The sequence below is a fragment of the Lithobates pipiens genome, unplaced genomic scaffold, assembly GCF_037356315.1.
Source record: "Lithobates pipiens isolate NorthernLeopardFrog02 unplaced genomic scaffold, aLitPip1_a1.2 Scaffold_19, whole genome shotgun sequence".
Taxonomy (NCBI): Eukaryota; Metazoa; Chordata; class Amphibia; order Anura; family Ranidae; genus Lithobates; species Lithobates pipiens.
The window spans coordinates 122863251-122889261 of record NW_027507764.1 but is presented as its reverse complement, the minus strand read 5'-3'; the positions used below and the strand labels follow the sequence as shown (position 1 = coordinate 122889261).

Genomic DNA, 26011 nt, shown 5'->3' with positions numbered 1-26011 from the left:
ACTAGAACCTGAGAAGGTGCTTGTAGAAAATATGTCTCCACAAAGACCTTCAGTCAGCTGGTAGGAGAGAACTGATAGCAGGTAGAAGGTTGTTTCTGACAAATGAAAAGCAAAGACGATCAAAGGGTGTTATGTCTGCTAATGCTGGATAAGCTGTCAGATCAAGTGTTTTATTGAAGATATAAAGTCGTTTCCAACACCAGAAGCCACTTCTCCAAGCAGGGTTTACCACAACAGAGTGGACATAAGATGTATATAACCACAAGGATGTTTCCCTAAAAGTGATAGTCTAACGTAGGAATGGGTAGAGTCTTACACGCTAGCTGTCCACATAGTTGTGGGGAGAATTAAATGATGGTGAATTGTGGTCACAAAGGCTTACCAAGTTTAACCAGATGATCCGTTTCTGCGCTGCTACTGTCAACTGTTATGTGACCAGCTGCTGCCAGTGAAGTGAATGTCTGTCGGTCTGATTTTGAGAATTTCTCATTCTGGTGTCTGATGCTGTAAATGGACTGATGGATAAACTACTCCCTGTGCTTCTGCTTTAAATTAAGGTGGTACAGTAGGTTTTACATCAAATTGATGTCTTGCTATAAAGGGTAGTAATGCAGAGTAGTAACTTTTTGTACTTGTAGGTCATTCAAAACCTAATACAACCATCTCACAGCAAATAAAAATGTTTGTGTTAATAACTGATCTGTATGTGCACTGTTCTCTCTGCAGGCCTCTGGGTTGGATCCTTCTGACATTCCGGACGATGGAAAACTCATAGGATTTGCACAGCTCAGCATCAGCTAAGCTGCAGTTTTTACGAGCTGCTTCTTAAGGAAACTTCTACACCTTCATCTTTCTACGCTTCTCTTGGCCTGAAGAACCACTACTGCCAAAGAATCAAAACTCTGGCTTGTTTTGGAGCTGTAACACCTTTTAATTTCTCTCTTAACAGATGGCTCTAACTTGGTGTAACACACACACTGAGAAGTCAGAGCTTTGTAACCGACAGCGAACAAAAGTGTTTCCACACTTCATTCATTTGGATTTTTTTTTTCTTTTTATGTGAAACACGCTGGTTGCCTTTTTTAGTGCTGACGGGGCTGTCAGTTTGTGCCGGCTGCCCCTCTGTCACTGTTTAGGCTCAGCCAGATCTGCTTGTACCTGTTTGTTACTGTTGCCTTATATACTACTGAGGATGGAGCTATGGGGTTCTACCACTCTTAAACACAAAAGGCAAAGAGAAATGAATTTTGGGATCTGATTTTTATTGGCTTTATTTAAAGTGAACAGAAAAATAGTCTAAATAAAAACATAATTAATAATTTGAAACCGGCTCCTGTCTGGATTTGTTTATGCCTAACTTGAAGCTGGCTGACCATGGATACCAGTTGGGGGATAAAACCGTTCACATGTGTATTCACGTAGTAGTGTAGTGCATTTTGAACTCCAGGCGAATTGCTTAATATACATATCCGAACTCTTATCCACCAAAGGGTTTGTCACAGACAGCAAAGCTAGAACGGTGACACCACTTCCTCTGTTAGATGTAGGGAACACACTAGTGTCACCTGCAGCCTACTGATTGGACAGTGCAGTATCGCCACTTTCGAGCAGGGGACAAGAGAGCAGTGAAGGAGACAACCGGATGTATCAGGATAGGAGAGGGCTGGGTGGGTGGATCAGGGGAGGGGAGAGCTGGGTGGATCAGGGAAGAAGAGAACTGGCAAAATCTGGGGAGGTGAGGGCTAGGCAGGTGGAGCAGGGGAGGAGAGGGCTGGGGGTGGGTGGAGCAGGGAAGGAGAGAACTGGGAGAATCAGGGGAGGAAAGGGCTGGGTGGGGGGTGCAGGGAGGGGACTGGGCAGGTGGAACAGGGGAGGAGAGAGCCAGGTGGAGCAGAGAAGGGGAGAATCGGGGGGAGGGGGGGAGGAAAGGGCTGGAACGAGTGGAGCAGGGGAGGAGATGGCTGGGGCGGGTGAAGTAGGGGAGGAGAGGGCTGGGAGTGGGTGGAGCAGGGGAGGAGAGGGCTAGGGGCAGATGGAGCAGGGGAGGAGAGGGCTGGGGGCGGGTGGAGCAGGGGAGGAGAGAATCGGGATAGGAGAGGGCTGGGTGGGTCAGGGGAAGGAGAGCCTAAGCCCTTCCTTATCTGAGCTGGCCGCTCAGCTATCGGCTAATTCCCAGCTCCCATCTCTCTACACAGTTACTCAGCTGTTGTTCATATCCTGCTCATCAGTCCTGCCTACTTAAGCTGTCCAGTCCAAGAGGAGCTCTGCCTTTGCCTTGGTCAACATCACAAGAAACATCTCCTGTGGTCCTGTTTAAATACTGGCTTTGCTGACATCCCTTCTGGCTCCGAATCCTGTTTGCTGTTCCACTACTTTGGTCCCTGACTACTGGCTTGGCTGGCTATCCGTTCCGGTTACTGAACTTTGGCTTGTTTTGACTATGTTTGCTCTTGACATGGGTAGATAAGATCTGACCATGCCCACTTACTTAATCCTACCACACCACTTACCAATACCTTATACGGCTTATAAGGGTAAATGGCCTTTTATTAACACAAACAACTTTATTAAACAGTTATGTTACATGGTATTTGCGTAGCAATTTTTCTAATGTGTTTTTTTTGGGGGGAAAAAACTTTCATAAATATATAAAAAAAAAAAACACTAAAGATAACCCATTTTATTTAATTTTTTTGTATAATTTGAAAGATTAAGTTACACCAAGTAAATAGATGCCTAACATATCACACTTTTAAAATCGAGCACACTGGTGGAATGGCGCCAAGCTTCAGTACTTAAAAATCTCCATAGGCAACACTTTAACATTTTTTACAGATTACATGTTTAGAGTTATAGAGGAGGTCTAGTGCTGGAATTATTGCTCTCGCTCTAATGATCGTGGCGTATGTAAGTGTGTATGTGTGTATCTAGCTCTAATATTAGCCAGTGCCTCAGCAGCCACTGAACTCACCGCACGTCCCTGTTGGAGGGGGCAGTCTGTGTTGGAAAGCTGGCAGGTCTGTACTGAGGGAGTAGACTAGGAGGGAGGATAAGGGATGTTAGGTGAGATCTCTATGAGGAATATGGCTGGGGGTGAATTGCACTGGGAAGAGGGGGTCATTTTGGTGGTATTTTGTAAAGTGGTCTGTGCATAAGGGCTTGTTCACGCTCGACTGAACCACTGTTTTACCATTCCAACCACTCCCCTGTTTAGCTGCAGAGGCAGCATCTGGGGGGTATAAATATGCTGCGACCACAATGGTTTGGTTTGTGGTTGCAGCAGGAATTATAGGTCTTTGTGTATTATTGGGGGCTTTCTAGTAAATTTATTTTTCTATAAATAAAAAGGCACATCCCGGTGATCTTTGATCTTCCCATGTAGTTCATGTAGATCTCCACCTCTTAAAGGTTGCTTACCCCTGCTTTAAGGAGATGACACTTAACATAGCAGTAGTTTTAACTATCTTTCTACATAGTATTCACATACATGCCATCACAAATACAAGGCTTAATGTATCACTGTAGTGAACCCATTGGAAGTAATGGTTTTAGATTAACCGTTACCAAGTAGGTTATAAGTAGAAATCTATTACTTTACTATCTAAAGCAAATAAGTGAGAGTGAGTTCTCTGCTGGAACTGCTATGCGGTAAATTCTTTGTGTGTTATGCTGTATGGATGAACTGTGGACTTCCAGAGGTCAGAGAGATAGAATTTCCTGTAAATAAATGACAAAGTGAATTGAACAAGGAGATCCGACACAGAGAACATTCCTCCTACTAACGGTCACAGTACAAATGGAGAGTCCAAGGGTTCCCATATAAACCAGAGTATGCTGAAAACAATATTGTAAACTTTGGAAAGCAATGCGGTGATCCTGGAGGTTATACTTGTGATTGTAATGTGTTTGCTATTATTAAAAAAAATAAACTGATTTATACTTGCTTTCTGCAATGATATTCAACAGAGCAGCCTTGGACCTCCTTGTCTCGGATCCCCTGCTGGCTCCTCCTTTTCTGCGCATGCCCCAATAACAATCCAATTGCTATGGGGGCACACGTGTGGGCTCAATCCTGAGCCATGCTGCCTGCATCCATAGACAGCATGGCTCAGTTTCGCCCCCTGCTCCCTCCTCACTGAATTTGACTGACGGCAGCAGAAGCCAATGGTTCCTGCTGCTGCCTGTCATTACCCATGTTATGAGGGACAGGGGAAAGAAGACTAGAGATGGGGGGGATGATACTGCTACTAAAACATTTTGTACAGTGTCTTGCAAAAGTTTTCACCCCCTTGGCTTTTTACCTATATTGTTACATTACAGCCTTTAGTTCAATGTTTTTTTTAATCTGAATTATATGTGATGGATTAGAACACAATAGTCTAAGTTGGTTAAGTAAAATTGGAAGATATATACATAAAACAATTTTTCAGAAATGGAAAAACTGATAATTGGCATGTGCGTATGTATTCACCCCCTTTGTTATGAAGCCAATAAAGTGCAGTGTCACAGGATCTGTCATTACATATACACACCTTTTTGAAAGGCCCCAGAGGCTGCAACACCTAAGCAAGAGGCACCACTAACCAAACACTGCCATGAGGACCAAGAAACTCTCCAAACAAGTAAGGGACAATGTTGTTAAGTACAAGTCAGGGTTAGGTTATTAAAAAATAAATATCCAAATCTTTGATGATCCCTAGGAGCACCATCACATCTATCATAACCAAATGGAAAGAACTTTGCACAACACCCAACCTGCCAAAAGATGGCCGCACACCAAAACTCTCACACCGGGCAACAAGGGCATTAATCAGAGAGGCAGCACAGAGACCTAAGGTAACCCTGGAGGAGCTGCAGAGTTCCACAGCAGAGACTGTAATATCTGTACATAGGATGACAATAAGTCGTACGCTCCATAGAGTTGGCCAGAAGAAAGCCATTACTTTCAGCAAAAAACAAAATGGCACGTTTTGAGTTTGCGCAAAGGCATGTGGCAGACTCCCAAAATTCATGGAGGAAGATGCTCTGGTCTGATGAGACTATAATTGAACTTTTTGGCCATCAAAGAAAACGCTATGTCTGGCGCAAACCCAACACATCACATCACCCAAAGAACACCATCCCCACAGTGAAACGTGGTGGCAGCATCATGCGGTGGGGATGTTTTTCAGCAGTCGGGACTGGGAAACAGGTCAGGGTTGAGGGAAAGATGGATGGTGCTAAATACAGGGATGTTCTTGCGCAAAACCTGTACCACTCTGTGTGCGATTTGAGGCTAGGAGGGAGGTTCACCTTTCAGCAGGACAATGACCCCAAACACACTGCTAAAGCAACACTTGAGTGGTTTAAGAGGAAGCATGTAGATGTGTTGGAATGGCCTAGTCAAAGCCCATACCGCAATCCAATAGAAAATCTGTGGTCAGACTTAGATTGCTGTTCACAAGCGTAAACTAACTTGAAGGAGCTGGAGCAGTTTTGCAAGGAGGGATGGGCAAAAATCCCAGTGGTAAGATGTGGCAAGCTCATAGAGACTTATCCAAAGTGACTTGGAGCTGTGATAGCCGCAAAAGGTGGCTCTACAAAGTATTGACTTTAGGGGGGAATAGTTATGTACATTGACTTTTTCTGTTATTTTGTCCTATTTGTTGTTTCACAATAAAAAAAACACCTTCTTCTTCAAAGTTGTGGGCATGTTCTGTAAATTAAATGATGCAAATCCTGTAACAATCCATGTTAATTCCAGGTTGTGAGGCAACAAAACGCAAAAAATGCCAAGGGGGGGGTGAATACTTTTGCAAAGCACTACCTTAAAGCAGAAGTAAACCCATTTATTTCATCGTTTAAAAAACAGTTAACATTCACGGCATGCCAGAAATGCTAGCTGTCATACTGGTTGTGCTCTCAGCCAAACTTTCACACTATCCAATGGCTGGTGTCATAACTGATCCCCTGTACAGCTTCATGGCAGATCCAGATTACAGAGGCCAAGATGGCCGCTTCCTTGGCTGAAAACGATAGGAGGTTTTACTTCCACATTATTGCAAGGAATGCATTACAGAAAAACATGTTTAGGCTTTACAACCACTCCTAAGCATGTGTGTTTGTTTTTTGTGTTTTTTCGCTTCAGAATATGGTATATAAATGTCTAATAAGTAATAGGACAATGTACAAAAACTGGTACCAAACCTATAAAAGGAGAAACCTGTAGACTGAGGTATGCACAAACATTTTATGCTACAAATGCATAACAAATTGTTACTAAAAATTGACAAATCAGCAATCGGATAATGCCATAACCTTTTAAAGAACAAATCGAAGCAGGAAAAGTGTCCAAGGGGTAAAACTGGTCATACACTAGTAGAATTTCAAATGAATATTTGTATGAACATGTTTATGCAAATTCTCAGTCCAGCTGATGACTTAAAATTGTAGTTTGCTTTTAATATTTGATTTTTATATAAATGGAACTTCCCAAACAAAACCACAAACTATTGGACTATTAGAAACTATATCAACATTTTGGAGGTGTTTATTCTGTATCTATAAACCTTAATGCCCATCCCCTTTTATAGGGACGTACAATGTACCACCCATGGAAAATACAACTGGGTGCAATTCTCTGCAGGCTCCATAGAAATAAATAAAAATAAATGCCCCATCAATTGCAGCCGCAGTGTCCCATCAAATACAGCCACTGTGCCATCCAATGAAGTCGCTGTGCCCTGTCAAATGAAGCCAGTGTGCCATCAATTGCAGCCACTGTGCCTGTCAATTGCAGCCACTGTGCCTCGTCAAATGAAGTGACTGTGCCTGTCAATTGCAGCCACTGTGCCCCATCAAAAGAGGGAGACAGAGAGAAACACTTTTTTTTTTAAATCTTCGTTCTGTGACTGTCCAGTCACAGCCACCATGGGCGTTAACCAGCGTGACTCTGGGAGGTTGAGAGTGAGGGAGAATGTAGTGTCGCTGCGCCAACATTCTCCTGATCTCCTGCTTTGTACCTCAGGCCGGGCGCCGCAATGACCGAATCACACAGGTAAACAGCGGCTGCCATCGCTGCTGTCTGACTGACCTATTTTCTCTCCCTTTCTCCAGTGCTTAGACATTCAAGGCTATTGGCCCCACATTTGGGGCTCCAGCCCCAATAGCTCCAGCTTAACGACGCCTACGGGCAGCACCTATATTTGTGAGAAGCTATTTTCCAAGATGCAGCACACAAAGGGCAAATTAGAACCAAAATAGCTGATGAGCACTTTGAGAATTCATTGGAAGTTGTTACTACATCCATTGAACCAAATATTGATGTGTTAGTGTCAAATATTATAATAGTTTTAAGTTGCCCTTACTTTCATAATTAAAAATACTCAGCTATATTCTCTATATCAGTGATTGTTAACTTGATCTGTATGACTTTTTCCACTCATCGGCTCTCATTATTGTCAGTGTATTTTGTGTGTGACCCAGGACAATTCCTCTTCCAATGTGGCCCAGGAAGGTCAAAAGGTTGAACACCCCTTATTTAAACGATTCTTCGCGTTTTTCCAAAACGTTTGCGCTAATGAGTATATTCGCCAGAAGAAACTTCCCTACCTCTTCCACCTCGGAAACATACATGGTGCAGGATCTATTTGGGTGCAATCTATGCATTATACATTTTTACTGGAAAGAATGAGAAGATTTTCAGATATATTTTTATACAGTGCCTACAAAAAGCATTCCATCTCTCATGTTTTCGTGTTTTATTGTCATAGTACCCTGAATCGCAGTAGATTTAAAGAGGATGTAAACCCATCGATTTAACAGTTTCAAAAATGTTTTATTTCCGGCACGCGCCAGGAATGTAACTGTCACGTTGGTTGTGCTCTCTAACAAACTGTCAAACCATCTAATGGCTGGTGTCGTGTGATCACATGGTGAACCCCACCCCTTATGTCACAGTCCCGGAGGATGCTGGGACTGTGACATCAGGGGAGGGGTCACCACATGATATCACCCCTTGTCCCTATATAAGTCGCCGCACAACGCGTCCCTGCCATTACGGCCAGAGAGAGCGTTGTGTCAACATCGGAAGAAGAAGCAAAAGGCGGCAGCGACAGAAGACCGGGCCAACCTTAGTAAAAGAGCTGGAAGAAGAAAGCGGAGGCCCGGCAAGAAGAACCAAAGAGCAGGACAAGACACCCGGATTGCGGCGCGACAAAGGAGAAAGTCGGGCTCCTCTGTTAGTAAAAGAGCTAGCAAAAGATAGCGGAGGAGTCCAGCGAGAAGACCCCATCAAGATGGAAGAAGTCCACCGGAGCTGTCTAATAAAGTATTTTAAAAACCTGTGTTGTGTTTTTTTTTTTTTTTATGTACACTTTTTTTTCCCCAGGTGAATGGGCAGGGGTACATTGTACCCCATACTCATTCACATAAGGTAGGGGGCCGAAATCTGGGGGCCCGCTTATTAAAGGGGGCTCCTGGATTCTGATAAGCCCCCCGCCCACAGACCTGGGGACAAGGTGCTTTGGGGTGGGGGGGCGCAAGGCCCTCCCTTCCCCAAAGCACCCCCCATGTTGAGGGCATGCGGCCTGGTACGGCTCAGGAGGGGTGGCCGCTCATTCGTCCCCACTCCCTTTCCTGACCAGCCGGGCTGCGTGCTCGGATAAGGGTCTGCTATGGACTTTGGGGGATCCCCACGCCGTTTATTCAGTGTAGGGGTTCCCCTTTAAATCCATACCAGGTGACGGGGCTAGCGAGTTGTCAATCTCGCCGATGGAGGTGGCGACATTCAATTCCTTCGCTAGTTCCATCTACCTGGAGCCACGTTCAAAATAAACGGACTTTACTCCGTGTGTGGGCAAGTCTGTTCATTTCAAAAGTCCGGCGGACTAGCACACAGATGGGCAGATTGTCCGCTGGAAAAGTCCAGTCGTGTGTGGGCAGGTCCGCTCATTCGGAATGTTCGGCGGGTTGTCCGCCAGGTTGTCCAATCGTGTGTGCGCGGCATAAGACACGTCTCCCACTTATCAATCAGATTCAAACCTGACTTATATGTTTGGGTGTGACTGGTGATACAGGAAGCAGAGTGAGAACTTTTGCTATGGGTTTTTGGCAGATTTAAAGCTGTGCCAAACTCCATAAGAATGGATTTACCAGTACTCCAAGTGATATACATTGGCTAGAAAATTATTTTGTTACCATCCTGCTTTTCAATCACCTTTTCACAGTTGCTTGAACTGTTCTTTTGTCTCCATAGTGAAGGTTACACTATGGTACAGATTTACCAAAAGTTGGACTTCCCAGATACACCTGTATTTATGATACAATCACTTGAAACCCATTGACTACACACGGGTGATTTACATTTAACAGATCACATGGCTGCGTAAAAGACTTAAAGGCTTAAATTTATGTTTTTTTCAGTGTTTTTCCGAATTTTTCAGTTTGTTTGTCCCCCCCAAAAAAAGAATTTTGAGCCGTCACTGCCGTGTACACGTCTAAAATCTGCTGATATGTATGGCCTTGGACACAGCTGTGTCCTATTTTTTGATTATAAATAAAAACGAATTATTTTGCAGGGATCATTTTTTTACTTTGATATTAAAAAAAGTAAATTTCTGTTGATCAGAAATAAAATTAAAGTGGAAGTAAACACTCCTATTGTTTTCAGCCAAGGAAGCTGTCATCTGGGCCTCTGTTTAATCTTCAACTGCCATGATGCTGCACATGTGATCAGTTATGACACCAGCCATTAGATGGTTTGACAGTTTGTTAGGGAGCACAACCAACGTGACAGTTACATTCCTGGCACGTGACGGAAATAAAACTTTTTTGAAACTGTTAAATTGATGGGTTTACATCCTCTTTAAATCTACTGCGATTCAGGATACTATGACAATAAAACACGAAAACATGAGAGAGTGAATGCTTTTTGTAGGCACTGCATAAAAATATAACTGAAAATATTCTCATTCTTTCCAGTAAAAATGTATAATGCATAGATTGCACCCAAATAGATCCTCCACCATGTATGTATCCGAGGTGGAGGAGGTAGGGAAGTTACTTCTGGCAAATATACTCATTAGTGCAAACGTTTTGGGAAAACGGGAAGAATCTTTTAAATAAGGGGTGTTCAACCTTTTGACCTTCCTGGGCCACATTGGAAGAGGAATTGTCTTGGGTCACACACAAAATACATTAACAATAATGAGAGCCGATGAGTGGAAAAAGTCATACAGATCAAGTTAATGATCACTGATATAGAGAATATACCTGAGTATTTTTTATTATGAAAAGTATGGGCAACTTAAAACTAGTGTAATATTTGACACTAATACGTCAATATTTGGTTCAATGGATGTAGTAACAATTTCCAATGAATTCTCAAAGTGCTCATCCGATATTTTGGTTCTAATTTTGCCCTTTGTGTGCTGCATCTTGGAAAATAGCATTGTTAAGCTGGAGCTATTGAGGCTGGAGCCCCGAATGTGAGGCCAATAGCCTTGAGTGTCTAAGCACCGGAGAAAGGGAGAGAAAATAGGCCAGTAAGACAGCAGCGGCGGCAGCCGCCATTTACCTGTGTGATTCGGTCAGTGCGGCGTCGCCCACTGTACTGACTGATAGGTGCCCGGCCTGAGGTACAAAGCAGGAGATCAGGAGAACATTAGCACGGCGACACTTCCTTCTACCTCACTCTCAACCTCCCAGAGTCACGCTGGTTAACAGCCATGGTGTCTGTGACTGGGAAAGTCACAGAACGAAGATTAAAAAAAAAAGAAAGTGCGTCTCTCTCTCTGTGTTTCTCTCCGTCTCTCTCTCTTTTGATGGGGCACAGTGGCAGCAATTGATACTGCCAGACAATTTTGAGTCAAGACTTCTTTCTAAGTCCGCCGGAGCCCACACACGGACGGATTGTCCGGCGGACTCTGGTCCGCCGGACAATCCGATCATGTGTACGCTGCATTTGTGGTAACATTTTTTTACATCAGGCTTTGGCTTTATTCGCATGCGCATATGCATATCTTCTACACAGAATGCAGGTTAATGCTGGTCCGCCGGACAATCCGATCATGTGTACGCTGCATTTGTGGTAACATTTTTTTACATCAGGCTTTGGCTTTATTCGCATGCGCATATGCATATCTTCTACACAGAATGCAGGTTAATGCTGGCAACAGAAGATCCTACATAAAATACGCACCTAAAGTACTCATGCTTTGACACCTTATGGCGGTCCGCACGGGCACTGCCCCCTCTCTCCAGCTAGCCCCTATATGTAAAATGGATAGATTCATGCATTGCATAAATCTATCCATGGCCACCGCTGCCACCTCCTACTCAGGCGTCCAGCCCCTTTTTGGAAGCCAGGCGCCTGAATTACAGTGCCGGGGGGGGGGGGGGGGGATTTCTGAAGCACCCAATTAGAGCCATAGGCTCTAATAGGCTTCAAAAAAGGTGGACTCGTGGCGCAGAGCATATTATTTGCTTTGCTAACACTGAACTGCCTCTCAGCCAATCAGGGAGTACGGGTCTAATACCCATCACTTTATTGGCTGAAGGCACAAACATCCCTATTGGATGCCTAGTGGAACAGAGGAGGAGACGCATGGGAACCATGGAGGATGCAGGAGCCATCACCTGCCCACCCCACAGCTCGCCGCCGTCACCCGGATGGGGTAAGTACCATCTGGAGGGGGGGGTCACAATGGCTGCATATGGTGGGCACAGAGGCTGCATACGATGGGCACAATGGCTGCATATGATGGGCACAGAAACTTCATATGGTGGGCCCAGAGGCTGCGTACGATGAGCACAATGGCTGCATACAATGGGCACAGAGGCTGCATATGATGGGCAGTGAGGCTTAAATTTATGTTTTTTTCAGTGTTTTTCAGAATTTTTCAGTTTGTTTGTCCCCCCCAAAAAAAGAATTTTGAGCCGTCACTGCCGTGTACACGTCTAAAATCTGCTCATATGTATGGCCTTGGACACAGCTGTGTCCTATTTTTTTTTCCGGTGTGTTTCTGCATGCAGTGCACCATTCTATTTGTAGACACAGGCCCTATTGATTCCTTCGATGCTGTGTTTAGATGTGTAGAAAATTGTACACATGTAAATGCGGTGTTTTAGATGCCTGTAGGAATCAGCCCTTTCTGTATGTGAAAGACAGCAAAAAATGGATATGTTTGCAATGGCAGCCTTCATAGCTCCCAGTACAGATTTTTTTAATGCCTTCTACAAGTAGGTTCTAAAGCCTAACTATATTTTACCTTAATGCATTCCTTGCATTAAGGTAAAAAATATTTAGGCCCCCCTCCCACTTATATTTACCTGAGCCCTCACTCGATCCAGCACTGTGCCTCTCTGTAGTGGCTCACTCCTCTCACTTCCTTGTCTCCGAGTGCATTGGCTTCTGTTACTGCCAGTCAAATCCCGTGAGGGGGTGGGACCGAGCTATTCTGTCTGTGTCTATGGATGCAGGCAGAGCGGCTCAGTATCGAGCCCACAGGTGTGCCACCATAGGAAATGGCTTCCTATAGTGACACACCGAAAAGAGGAAGAACATGGCCATGAGCAAGCAAGTATAACATGTTTGTTGTTAAAAAAAAAAAAGTGTATGTGTATATAATATATATATATATATATATATATATATATATATATATATATATATATATATATATATATATATAATATATCAGGGAGAACAAGTATTTGATACACTGTTGATTTTGCAGGTTTTCCTACTTACAAAGCATGTAGAGGTCTGTAAATGTTATCATAGGTACTCTTCAACTGTGAGAGACGGAATCAAACAAAAATCCAGAAAATAATATTGTATGATTTAAAAAAAAAATGTATTTGCATTTTATTGCATGACCATAAGTATTTAATCACCTACCAACCAGTAAGAATTCCAGCACAGACCTGTTATTTTTTCTTTAACAAGCCCTCCTGTTCTCCACTCATTACCTGTATTAACTGCACCTATTTGAACTCGTTAACCTGTATGAAAGACACCTGTCCACACACTCAAACAAACTCCAACCTCTCCACAATGGCCAAGACCAGAGAGCTGTGTAAGGACATCAGGGATGAATCTGTAGACCTGCGCAAGGCTGGAATGGGCTACATGACAATAGGCAAGCGGCTTGGTGAGAAGGCAACAACTGTTGGTGCAATTATTAAAAATTTAAGAATTTCAAGATCTCACCTCGTGGGGCATCAATGATCATGAGGAAGGTGAGGGAGCAGCCCAGAACCACACGGCAGGACCTGGTCAATGACCTGAAGAGAGCTGGGACCACAGTCTCAAAGAAAACCATTAGTAACTCTGTACGCTGTCATGGATTAAAATCCTGCAGTCCACGCAAGGTCCCCGTGCTCAAGCCAGCGCATGTCCAGGCCCGTCTGAAGTTTGCCAATGACCATCTGAATGATCCAGAGGAGGCTTTTTGGTCTAAACTCCACTCGCCGTGTTTGGAGGAAGAAGGATAAGTACAACCCCAAGAACACCATCCCAACCATGAAGCATGGATGTTGAACCATCATTCTTTGGGTCTGCTTTTCTGCAAAAGGGACAGGATGACTGCACGGTATTAAGGGGGGTGGATGGGGCCATGTATTGCGAGATCTTGGCCAACAACCTCCTTCCCTCAGTAAGAGCATTGGAGATGGGTCGTGGCTGGGTCTTCCAGCATGACAACGACCTGAAACACACAGCCTGGGCAACTAAGGAGTGGTTTCATAAGAAGCATCTGAAGGTCCTGGAGTGGCCTAGCCAGTCTCCAGACCTGAACCCAATAGAAAATCTTTGGAGGGAGCTGAAAGTCTGTATTGCCCACTGACAGCCCCGATACCTGAAGGATCTGGAGTAGGTCAAAGCTTTCTGTACCAAATATTATGTTCTTCTTTTCTGATGTATCAAATACTTATGTCATCCAATAAAATGCAAATGAATTGCTTAAAAATCATACTATATGATTTTCTGGATTTTTGCTTCAGATTCCGTCTCTCATAGTTGAAGAGTACCTATGATAAAAATTACAGACCACTCCATGTTTTGTAAGTAGGAAAACCTGCAAAATCGGCAATGTATCAAATACTTGTTCTCCCCACTGTGTGTGTGTATATATATGTATATATATGTATATATATATATATGTGTGTGTGTATATATATATATGTGTGTGTGTGTATATATATATATATATATATATATATATATATACATATATATATATATATATATATATATATATATATATATATATACATATATACATACAATTGTACTCTGGCATAATTTGATTTCTTGCCCATTTTTCAGAGAATATTAATAACACAAAAAACATTTCTTTCACTCATGTTTAGTGTTTGGCTGAAGCCATTTGTTATCAATCAACTTTGTTTACTCTTTTTAAATCATAATGGTACAGAAACTACTCAAATGACTCTCATCAAAAGTTTACATACTCTGGTGATGTTGGCCTAATAACAAAGGGGTTTAAGTGGCTATTAAAGGTAACCATCCTCGCCTGTGGTCTGTTTTCTTGTAATTAGTGTGTGTGTATAAAAAGTAAATGAGTTTCTGGATTCCTGACAGGCCCTTGCATCTTTCTTCCAGTGCTGCACTGACGTTCTGGATTCTGAGTCATGGGGAAAGCAAAAGAATTGTCAAAGGATCTGCGGGAAAAGGTAGTTGAACTGTATAAAACAGGAAAGGGATATAAAAAGATATCCAAGGAACTGAGAATGCAATCAGCAGTGTTCAAACTCTAATCAAGAAGAGTCGCCAGAAGAAAGCCATTACTACGCAAATGCCACAAAGTATCCCTCTTACAATATGCCAAACAGCACAGAGACAAGCCTCAAACTTCTGTCACAAAGTCATTTGAAGTGATGAGACCAAAATTTTCCTTTTTGGCCACAACCTTAAACGCTACATTTGGAGAGAAGTCAACAAGTCCTATAATGAAAAGTACGGAGATGGATCGATGATGTTTTGAGGATGCGTGAGCTACAAAGGCACAGGAAATTTGGTCAAAATTGTTGGCAAGATGAATGCAGTATGTTATAAAAAAAATACTGGAGGAATATTTGCGTTCATCAGCCAGGAAGCTGCGCAGGGGAACGTACTTGGACATTCCAACATGACAACGATCCAAAACACAAGTCCAAGTCGACCTGTCATTGGCTACAGCTGAATAAAGTGGAGGTTCTGGAGTGGTCATCTCAGTCTCCAGACCTCAATATCATTGGCCACTCTGGGGAGATCTCAACCGTGCAGTTCATGCAAGACAGCCCAAGAATTTACAGGAACTGGAGGCTTTTTTCCAAGAGGAATGGGCAGCTTTACCATTGGAGAAGATGAAGAGCCTCATCCTCAAATACCACAAAAGACTTCAAGCTGTCATTGATGTTAAAGGGGGCAATACACGATATGAGGAACTGGGGTAAGTAAACTTTTGATCAGGGTCATTTGGGTAGTTTCTGTTGCCATTATGATACAAAAAGAGTAAAGAAATTTGATTGATAATAAATGGTTTCAGCCAAACACTAGCCATGAGTGAAAGAAATATTTTTGTGTTATCATTCATATTCTCTGAAAAATGCCCAAGAAATCATAAATTCTGCCAGGGTATGTAAACTTATGAGCACAACTGTATGTGTGTATATATATATATATATATATATATATATATATATATATACACAAAGTGCATATACACACTTTTCAATCACTTTAATCTTAATTGGTATAACTTAATAAACAGGCTACATGATGGAGCAGTTGTTGGACAGTGTGGAGCAGTTGTTGGACAGTGGGGAGGAAATTTCATACATTATATAATGTCAAGCCCATTTTATACAGCTAATCATACATACAAACATTCAACTTACAAACAATCACAGATGCAAACATGAGTGTTCGCATGTCCAATCCTGGAAAGCTGGGTACACGCCCTCAGTTTTTTTTTTTTCGTTCAAACCAGCGGACTGAGCAAAAAAAAAAAACTGACAGATCGATGTACTAACACAGGCAATGTTGGTGCAGTGATCTCCCATGCTATGTCTTTGTGTTCTGACAGGTGGGCTCCCCTCGCCAGAACACACTATAAATTCATTTTAATTTTCCCAAGGTACAATTTTTTACTTACCCGGTTTGTCTATACTACGGTTCCTAACCCTACTCTTAAAGAGCTGCCTCACTTACAGTACATGTTTTTTTTTTTGCCGTGTAGGAAAGCTGTATATATCTATAATATGTGTAAAAGAACAATGCTAATTACCACTTGTAAGTGTGTAAAGGTAGCTGTAAAACATTCACTGCCAAAGGGGAACCTAGGGTACATGGCCTGGTCATGACCAGTGTGATATATATGACCCTTGGGTGATCATTTACATTAGCTAACATTATACTTTAGGTTTTTTTTTTGTTTGTTTTGCTTTTTTCAAATGATTAGGCAAACAGTAACTGCAACTAAAAGTGAGACTTTGCCTTTATTAAGGTAACTTATTGACTAGGATTAAATATTAATATCTGCCCGGCTGCTTCATATTCTGTTAGACTCTAACAATGACAGAGTTTGGGGAAATCCTTAAAAATGTTGGGGAATATGGTCGATTTCAGAAATTATTGGTGGTTATGCTGTGTTTCCTCAGTTTCTTTAATACCTTCCACATGTTTGGACAAGTGTTTATGGGAATATCAGTGCCTCATCATTGTAATACCAGCTGGATCTTAGGAAAAGATCCAAATGTAACTGAGGAACATCAGTTGAATTTAACAATCCCTCGTAATAAAGAGGGCAGCTACGAGCAATGCATCATGTATACTCCAGTGGACTGGGATATTGAATCTATTGAAGGGTATGGGCTGAACAGCACAGAAGTCTGCCAGGATGGATGGATATACGATACGTCACATCAGAAGTCAACGCTGGTTACCGAGGTCTGGTAAAATATATGTTTAATCTAAATAACTCTTACCTAGTCATCATTAAAAAAAATGACATCCTTATTTCATAAAAAGTTGTATTTGCACTAATAATACTAGTAATTAATGCTATTAATCAGTAGATAAGAAATATTGTGTTTCCGTTAATTTTTCTTTACTCTTATATTTATACAGTACATACTGAAAATGTACATTATGTACCTTCTCTATGGTAGGAACTTTACTGTACATACAAAAGCATAAAAAATGAAGTTACCATAGAAAACAAAAATTGCTTTCCTATTGGGGACTAGCCCAAAGTGTTTTTTTTTTTTTTTTTTTTTAGCGACAATGCAAACCATATGTGCTAAATACTGTGCTGGAAGGGAGGGCATGAGAGGTTCTGTATAGCATACTGGACCAGTTCAAGCGATTGGCCAATGCTTTCAGGAACATTCCAGCAATGAGTTAAGTCACGTCAAATTCTTCCCAGCTACTATAAAGAATTGACACCTTTACATGGGAGAACACATACCAAGACAGAGCAGCGAAGTAGGATACCAGTGTGCAAAGACATGAGCTACCACCATCACAAAGTTGGTCATTTCATGAATGAGCAGCAAGGCAGGATACAGGTGCATATATAGAAGAACCAACACTTCCTAGAAGTATTTGGGTATAAAACATTTTAAATTTAATGTCTACAAATTAGAACACCTTCCGTGGCAGTATGTCCGAATTCTTTTCAAACACAAAGAAACTGCAAATGCAAACAAAATTGATATGGGTAGAGTGTAAACCATACCGGTGATATTGTTTCAGACTCATGGTACACAGTAAACTAGACAAATGTCCTCAGTAATTTTCAAGCATCCACTTCAAGTGGCCCCATCCAAAACAAAATGTATTCCACAGATCCAATCTCATACCTACAACCATGGCTTGTGAGCAAAAAGGATATGGCAACTTGAAAGAGCAAGAATAGAAGGAATAGTTGCTCAGAAGTTGATGGGTCTATAGCAATCACTAATATGCGGAAAATACTGTATGTTACACGCAGATAATGTCAACACATGATGTTGGACTTTTTTTTTAAATAAAATTTTGGCTAATAAAAATAAATACCAAGGGAGGCATATATAGTTGCTATGTGTTTACCATAATTTCTAAGGACAATGTGCTGCTGAAGTAGGCACGCTCAGTTCTGTGTCTAAAGACCACACAGCAATCCAATTATGGCACGTTCTTTAGAAGTGAACTGAACATTTACTTGATATTAAACATGTACTTATACTGCATTTTGTTAAAAGTTTATTTAACGTACAAATATAGGCAAAACCTTTTTTTTTTACATTTTGGATGGAGTAAGGGAGTGTTATAGCCCCTCTCCAATGTTTGTTCCATTCATTCCGGTCCCATAGCCAAACAGGAAGAGAGATAAAATACCTGCAATTTAAGGGAATTCCTTGGGGACCCCCAGGAAGATTTCCTCTATTACTCTACAGAGGACAACCCAAAATGTTCTTTTATGTTCACTTTCAATGATAATGGTAATTGAAAGAAATGAAGAGGTTGAATTTCCTTAATGGGAAAGGGGGGGGGGGGGGCACAGACAGCATCTCTCTCCACTCTATCCAAAACTGGAAAAAAAGTTTTGCCTTTAGTTATACTTTAAGAAAAAAATAATAATTGTAAAAGAAGAATACAGCAAAATGTACATGGTCTTCTAATTTCTGGCCATATCACACCACCTCCCTAGCCCCCGGCTTCTGCTGCGGCTCATACAGATGCTGTAATCTCTGGTCTGATAGCAAACACCACCAACCAGTTTGCCTGACCTATGCTGCTGGCCAAGGAACAGCTCTTTGGTGGAGACTCTGCTTACCACTACAGCTGCATGCCCTCCTCAGCACCACCATGCCAGCACCCCTCCTTGTCATCACTGTGCTTGCATGCTACTTCACCACCATGCCTGCACATCAATCCCCGTTTTCACTACTGAGCCTGATCCTCATCCTCCTCTCCTGCTTCCACCACCTCCTCTGCATTCCTCCACTTCACTTGCCCCTCCACAATGCCTGCCTCTGCACTCACTGCTACTATACCAATGTACACTATTATGTTCAGCATGTTTGATGACTTGACACACTTTTGCTAATAAAAAATAAAATCTGAATTCAACATGCAAAGAAAAATAGATTTTATGGTATATTTGGTCAGTACCAGAAAGCAAAGACAATTTAGAGTTAAACACTCAAAACTGAGCAGTGGACTGCTCCCTCTTCTCTTGTATGCTAAAAGTACTTTAGTAAACATGAATTTTTATTATTAAATGCAAATGATATAGTACAAACATAAAGTACATAAAGTAATTAAACAATATCTTCTTATTTAGTTTGATCTTGTCTGCCACAGAAAAGAATTAACGGATATTTCACAGTCTGTTTATATGGCGGGGCTCCTGATAGGATCCATCATTTTTGGACCGTTAGGGGATTGGTAAGAAAACTTCTTTATCTCTGTTTTAATGATCAATAGAGAAAATTTAATTGCTTCTTTAAGAATCTAAATAATGTGATGAGTTCAAATCCAAATGAACCCTTCGTTTTAATAACTATAACAGTCAAGCTGCATAAACAGTCAAGGATTTGATTGCATTTATTTTTATTTTTTTATATGGCTTTTTCATACTACTTGCAGTGCAGCGTGTTTCTCTCTAAAGCAGATAGCATTTCTGAGGTGGTGAGGAGGTGTTATATATTGCCTTCTTATTGTCTGATTTAACCCCGTAATGCCGCACAACCTCACCACAATTGTATGCATTGCACGAGGTTGTGGCATGGCCCCATTGAACTTAATGGGCGAGAAAAAACGCAGATCAGCCACCAATTTTTACTGCTGTCTGAGAGAGCCCTTACCCACTTGACCTCTGGAAGATTTACCCCTACCCCCTTCATGATCAGGCCAATTTTTGAGATACGGCACTGCATTATTTTAACTGACAATTGTGTCATACGACGCTGTACACAAATTTGTAATTTTATTACCAAAAAATAGAGCTTTCTTTTGGTGTTATTTGATCACCCGCACAGTTTTTATTTTTTGCACTATAAACAAGAAGATGGACAATTACAAAAAAAACAATATTTCTTTTTCATACGTCATGGGACACAGTCTGGCTAATATTCATTACCTACTGGGTTATACTCCATCTCCAGGTGAATTGACACTGGTAGACCAAAGGTCTTCAGACAGGAAGTGATCCACTATATAACCCCTCCCACTGCGAAGGGGAATCCTGGACACCACAGTGCTAAGGCATTCCTACAGGTTGCTGTACAGGTCCAAGGGATTGGACCCTAAACATGAAAAGGGTACCCTGTCCTTGAAGGTCCTCAAGTGACAGGAACCCCCCGTGAAGGTTCTTAGTTTCTAAGCTGCCCTGCGCCTGAACGGGTAAGTGAAACCCCTTTACTTATTATTGTGGGGTGTCCCAGTGATTGTAACAATCAGTCAAGCTAGCTAGAGGCTGGACACCTGTGTGCAGTGACCAGACGGGGGAGTCTTGAGCTACCTGTGGGTCTTTGCAAAGTGTAACTTTTTTGCTTTTGTCTGGCTGTTTTTTACCTGTATGATTGTGCACAAATGCTGCTGTGCTCAGCAGTTGTTTGTCAGCTGGGGTGCACGTGCATTCTCAAAAGCACCGCTGGACTTAGGAGTTTGTTTGGAGGCCATGACGCACGGGGCTTCACCGCACATGCGCAGTAGCCTTTATCTGCAAGCACGAGGATTTGCAACATATGTGAATACAGACATGCCCATTTGCTGGGACTACGCACGCATGTGCGTACGCATGCACAGAACATTCTGGCACACACCCAGGTTATTTAAGCTGTGTAGGCCAAGCATGCGGTGGGAGGGACACAGAGAAGGCTCTGACCAGGCACCTTCAGCAGTTAATTTTTCCTTACCCGGGTCACGTGATTCACCAAGTGTTGCTTGGCAGGCTAAAGGTGCTTAGCAGGATTGTTACATAGGGGCTTGGCGAGCCCTATTAGACTGGATTCACACCTATGCAGTTTTTAGTGCTTTTTAGTGCTTTGCTTACTACACCCAAGTACTCTTCTTTTGTGGCTGCTAAATGTCTTCAAAAAAGAGGAGCGAGACTAACACTAAAGGGAAGGGCACACTGATGTCGTCAGTAGTTCCTGATGAACCTAGTTATATCCCTAGTGTTGTAACCCATGAAAGACAAGAGGCTTCCGGGCAATCTGAACCACTGCGCCTATCTGGTATGGTGCCTATAGTCAACGCTGTTGCTTTACCCTTAATCACCAAGGATGAACTATCCTCAGCCCTAGCCGGGCTAGAGCACAGGATTGCTGACATGATTGCCTCCATCCCGCAGGGTGGCAGGAAGCACGATAGTTCCCTCTCCCTGGAGTCTCCTAGTCTGGAGCAGGAATGGGTTGAGGATGGGGAAGAGCTTAAAGATCAGGACTCTGTGGATTGCCTGGCATATGAGTCTGCTTCCAAGCAATCTGAACAAGAAGATATCCAGTTGATGTCTACCTCTCAGTCGCAGATGCTTTTGATCCTGACTCTGACCAAAATAGTTTGTTGTGCCTTTAAGTTGCCTCTTGCAGAGGTGACTGAACCCCCCTGGTCCTCTTTGGGATCCCTGAGGCCTCTTCAGGCCGCACTGGATTTCCCCCTACACCCCCTGTTGGAACCGGCGGTGTATATGGATTTGGAACATCCTGACAGGATTTTTGTTCCCCCTAAAAGGTTTTCCCTTTTATATCCCATGGCTGAAAAATTTGTTTAAAAAATGGGGCATACCAGCAGTAGATGCAGCAGTCTCTCCCTTAAACAAGAACTTAAACCTGTCCGGTAGCTAACGCACAGGGTTTGAAAGACCCTGTTGACGAGAAATTGGAGTTATTATTAAAGGCTTCCTTTTCTTTGTTCAGCTATTCAGCCAGCTATTGCAGCAATTGGTATCTGCCAGTGCATAAAGGATCAGGCCAGCCTAACCAGGTGGATGATCTGCCTGCAAGTAAGACAGATATTTCTCAAGTGCTGTGATTTGCTATTGACGCCTTAAAGGATTCAATACAGCGGGTTTATCGTTTGGCTCTCTTGTCAAGCCGCAGGGCCAGAAGAAGCCCTGGGTCCAAAATTCTTCTAAACCCAGCACCAAGCCCCCCTTTTGAGGGGATGCCCCCACTCCATCGAGTCGGGGAAAGGCTGCTGCATTTTGCGGACATTTGGAAAACAATAATTCAGGACCGTTGGGTCACCTCAATTCTATCTTGCGGTTACAAGCTGGAGTTGCGGGGGGTTCCCCCTTAGAGGTTTTTAAGATCCAGTGTTCCCTCAGATCCTCCAAAAAGAAACGTATTGCTTCAGGCACTACATCATCTAGTGCATCAAGGAGTGATTGTAGAGGTTCCAGCATCCGAAAGGGGCACAGGGTTTTACTCAAACCTGTTAACGGTTCAGAAACCAAACGTGGACACAAGGCCCATTTTGGACCCAAGATCCCTGAACAAGTATCTACTGATACAGTCCTTTCAGATGGAGTCTGTCCGCTCAGTCAGTAGTAGCCTCACTCCAGAGGGGAGACTTTCAAGCCTCCATCGATACAAAAGATGTGTATTTACACGTACCTATCTTTCATCCTCATTAGAGGTTCCTACGTTTTGCAGTAGAGGAATGTCATTTTCAGTTTGTGGCTCTACCCTTCTGGGCTTTCCACAGCTCCCCAGGTGTTCACAAAGGCCCTAGCACCAGTACTGGGTCTTTTAAGGGCCCAAGGGATCTGGACAACCTTCTGCTCAGAGATCACTCATTACAGGCTCTAGAACAGAGCATAATATGCACAGTGCGGTATTTGAAAAGCTTAGGCTGAACCTATGGCCGGGTTCCTTCAGTCGACTTACCTGGATACTTTGAATCCCTCCCCCTCTCCCCTGCATTTGTGCAAGCTGTTCGGATATATTTGCTAAGTAACTCTGGTGTCTCCCTGTCCCCGGAGACGGTTGCTGTGCTTTTTTTTTTCTGTTTCCCTGTTCCCTCACTGGATATTTTTTTTCTCTTCCTTTTTTCTTGGTGTTGTGGTTCTCCCCCCTCCACACTGGTCCTCCACTCCCTGTTTGGACTGTTGGCTGGCGGGGAGTGAATGGAACAGGTGGATGTAGGGGCCTTAGGGCCCCAGGTGTACACTCTATTGGTCTGGCTGGATTTTCCACCCAGACCCCACAGTTATTTTGTTTATGTTTCAGTTTATTTGTTTTTAGGTTATGCTGACCGTAATACTTGCCCTGATATATGGATGGCTTCGTTTTCTATTTTAGACTTCTCTAATCGGTGGACAGTTGGCCCTAACCGCCTTCTGTCAATGCTTTTTCATAATGTGTGTAAGAGTGGCTTCCTTGGTACTGGACTCTGGCATGGGGTACAACGCCTCATTGGTAGGGTCTATAGAATAGCGTGCCTATGCACCTCATAACATGGGTCTCCAGATTATCTCACACAATGTGAGGGGCTTCAACTCACCCCAAAAGAGAAGGAAGGCTTTCCGCCAATATAAGCGTATGGGAGCAGACATAATACTTTTACAGGAGACCCACTTCTCCTCTACGTCTTGTCCTAAATTTTTTGACAAGTCGTATAAATTGCACTACTACACCACCTTTGAGTCCAGGGCCAGGGGAGTTGCGATCTTTATCCGCAATACTTTACAGTTTGAACCTTCCCATGTATATAAGGACCCAAATAGTAGGTTCATTGTGCTGCAAGGGTTGATACAGGGTAAGGCGGTGACTGTAGCTAATTTATACGCTCCAAACTCTGCACAAGGTACTTTTTATCAACAATTCCTACGAATTTTAGACAGGTATATCTCCCCTCATTTGATTGTGGGGGGGGATTTTAATTTGGTGGCCAACCCCTCGTTAGACCGCAGTAAACCAACTCACTGTGCTAAGGCCTTTCCGAAGTTACTTAGTCGATCGTTGGATAGATTACAACTTATTGATTCATGGAGGGCACTGAATATTGGCACAAGAGAATATACCCATTATTCTCACCCCCACGATAGCTATGCTAGATTAGATTATATATACACTTCCCCTATATTGCTGGCTAACTCGGCTCTCGCATCTATACATCCGTGCCCCTGGTCTGATCACCAGGTGGTTTCATTTCACACCTCCCACATTGGCCTTTCCCCTAATACGGCCTCTTGGAGGCTTAATGACTCATTATTGACGGACCCGGAGATTTACACTCGCGTTGTGGGCATCCTAGAGGATTACTTCCAAATTAATGATACAGGGGATATTTCCCCTCAAACACTCTGGACGGCTCATAAAGCAGTCCTTCGGGGCCACCTGATTGAAATCGCAGTCACCAAAAAACGACAGAGAGGTGAGCAGATCCGTTCCCTTACCCGTGAGTTACAGCAATTATATCAATCCCATTCTGTTTCCCATTCGCTAGACACCATGCAGTTAATCAACCAAAAGAGGGCCGAGTTAGACACGATCCTATCGGATCATGCTGAGAAGGCATTGCGTTGGTCTAAGGCTAAATTTCTTTTGCATAGTAATACAGCCTCCAGTATGTTCTCTCGCAAACTTCATCAGTCCCTACAGCCTCCCCATGTTTATAAATTAAGAAATGATTCAGGTCACATAGTCACTCACCCCACAGAAGTACTTCAGGTTTTCAAAACATTTTACCAGAAGTTGTTATCACCTCCTTCCCAACCTGTCTCCCCAGATACGGACCAGTGGTTAGATTCTGTGAGCCTTCCATCCCTGTCGGACTCACAACTTCAAGCCCTGAATGCCCCCTTCTCCGAACAAGAGGTTATAGCCACTATGAAATCCCTTAAAGCCTCCACGGCCCCTGGCCCGGATGGATACACTTCAATATATTACAAAAAATTTTCCCAAATCCTGGCCCCCAAATTGACAAAACTTTTTAACCAGATTTTACAAGGTCATACTCTCCCGGATGAAATGCTTCACGCCAATATGACGTTAATCCACAAACCGAATAAGGATCACACCATGCCCCAAAATTATAGGCCCATTTCAGTATTAAATAACGATGTCAAAATTTTAGGTAAATTATTAGCAAACAGACTGGCCCCTATTATTGGTACCCTAGTCGGTCCTGAACAAACGGGATTTATACCACACAGGCAAATCACGGACAACATTAGATTGGCCTTGAATGTTATACAGGACGCCAACCTTTACTCCAAGAAAGTCCTGATCCTGGGACTGGATATACATAAAGCATTTGATAGTGTTTTATGGCCCTACATTGACAGAGTTTTCTCTAGGTTTGGGTTTACGGGAGCTTTTGTACACGGATTTAAAGCTTTATATCAGAACCCTCAATCTAGAGTGAAAATCCCGGGTTGTTCCTCTGAGCTGTTCCCCTTGGGCAGGGGCACCAGGCAGGGTTGTCCACTGTCCCCATTAATATTTGCCCTGGCCTTGGAACCCCTGGCCAGGGCACTTATTGCTAACCCGAATATAGGTGGGTACTTGAAGGTGAGAGGGGGAATACAAGCTTAGTCTATATGCGGATGATGTCCTACTGTTCTTACCCAATCCTTTAATTTCATTACCCAACCTTATTGAAAACCTCAATTCCTTTCAGAAAATTTCAGGGTTGGCAGTGAACCTAACTAAATGTTCGGCCCTCCCTGTTAATTTCACCCCCCTCGAGATCTCACATCTCCAAAACACATTTGGTCTCCTAGTATCTAAACAAACATTAAATTATCTCGGGATTCACCTTGCCACCACTCTATCGGACACCTATAATGCTAATTTTCCTGTGGCCTTCTCGGCAGTTAGGAGATGGCTGAAACTGTGGTCCACTTATCATATCCCCTTGATGGGGAGGGTGGTTGCGGTTAAAATGTCTATCCTGCCCAAATTACTTTATTTTTTTAGAGCCCTCCCCTTGTATGTCCCACGCCGAGCTCTCACGTTGTTGCAACGTGACATTAATGCTTTTATATGGCAGAATAAGAGACCCAGGTTCGGGAAACTTCTATTGCATCGA

The 26011-nt window shown here is 42.9% G+C and overlaps 2 protein-coding genes across 2 annotated transcripts in view; both read left to right on the top strand.

The window, feature by feature from the left end:
- OXSR1 (oxidative stress responsive kinase 1) overlaps nt 1-1326 on the top strand; it is a 186653-nt gene extending 185327 nt beyond the window's left edge. Inside the window, exon 18 of the mRNA XM_077491223.1 lies at nt 727-1326. Within this exon, the coding sequence (XP_077347349.1) occupies nt 727-801 (75 nt within the window). The 3' untranslated portion in view covers nt 802-1326. The remainder of the gene's footprint in view (nt 1-726) is intronic.
- A 15220-nt stretch (nt 1327-16546) lies between these two features.
- The window catches only part of LOC143996256 (solute carrier family 22 member 13-like), a 30382-nt gene continuing 20917 nt past the window's right edge, over nt 16547-26011 (top strand). Inside the window, exons 1-2 of the mRNA XM_077491222.1 lie at nt 16547-16933; nt 19314-19417. Coding sequence (XP_077347348.1) covers nt 16559-16933; nt 19314-19417 — 479 coding nt within the window. The 5' untranslated portion in view covers nt 16547-16558. The remainder of the gene's footprint in view (nt 16934-19313; nt 19418-26011) is intronic.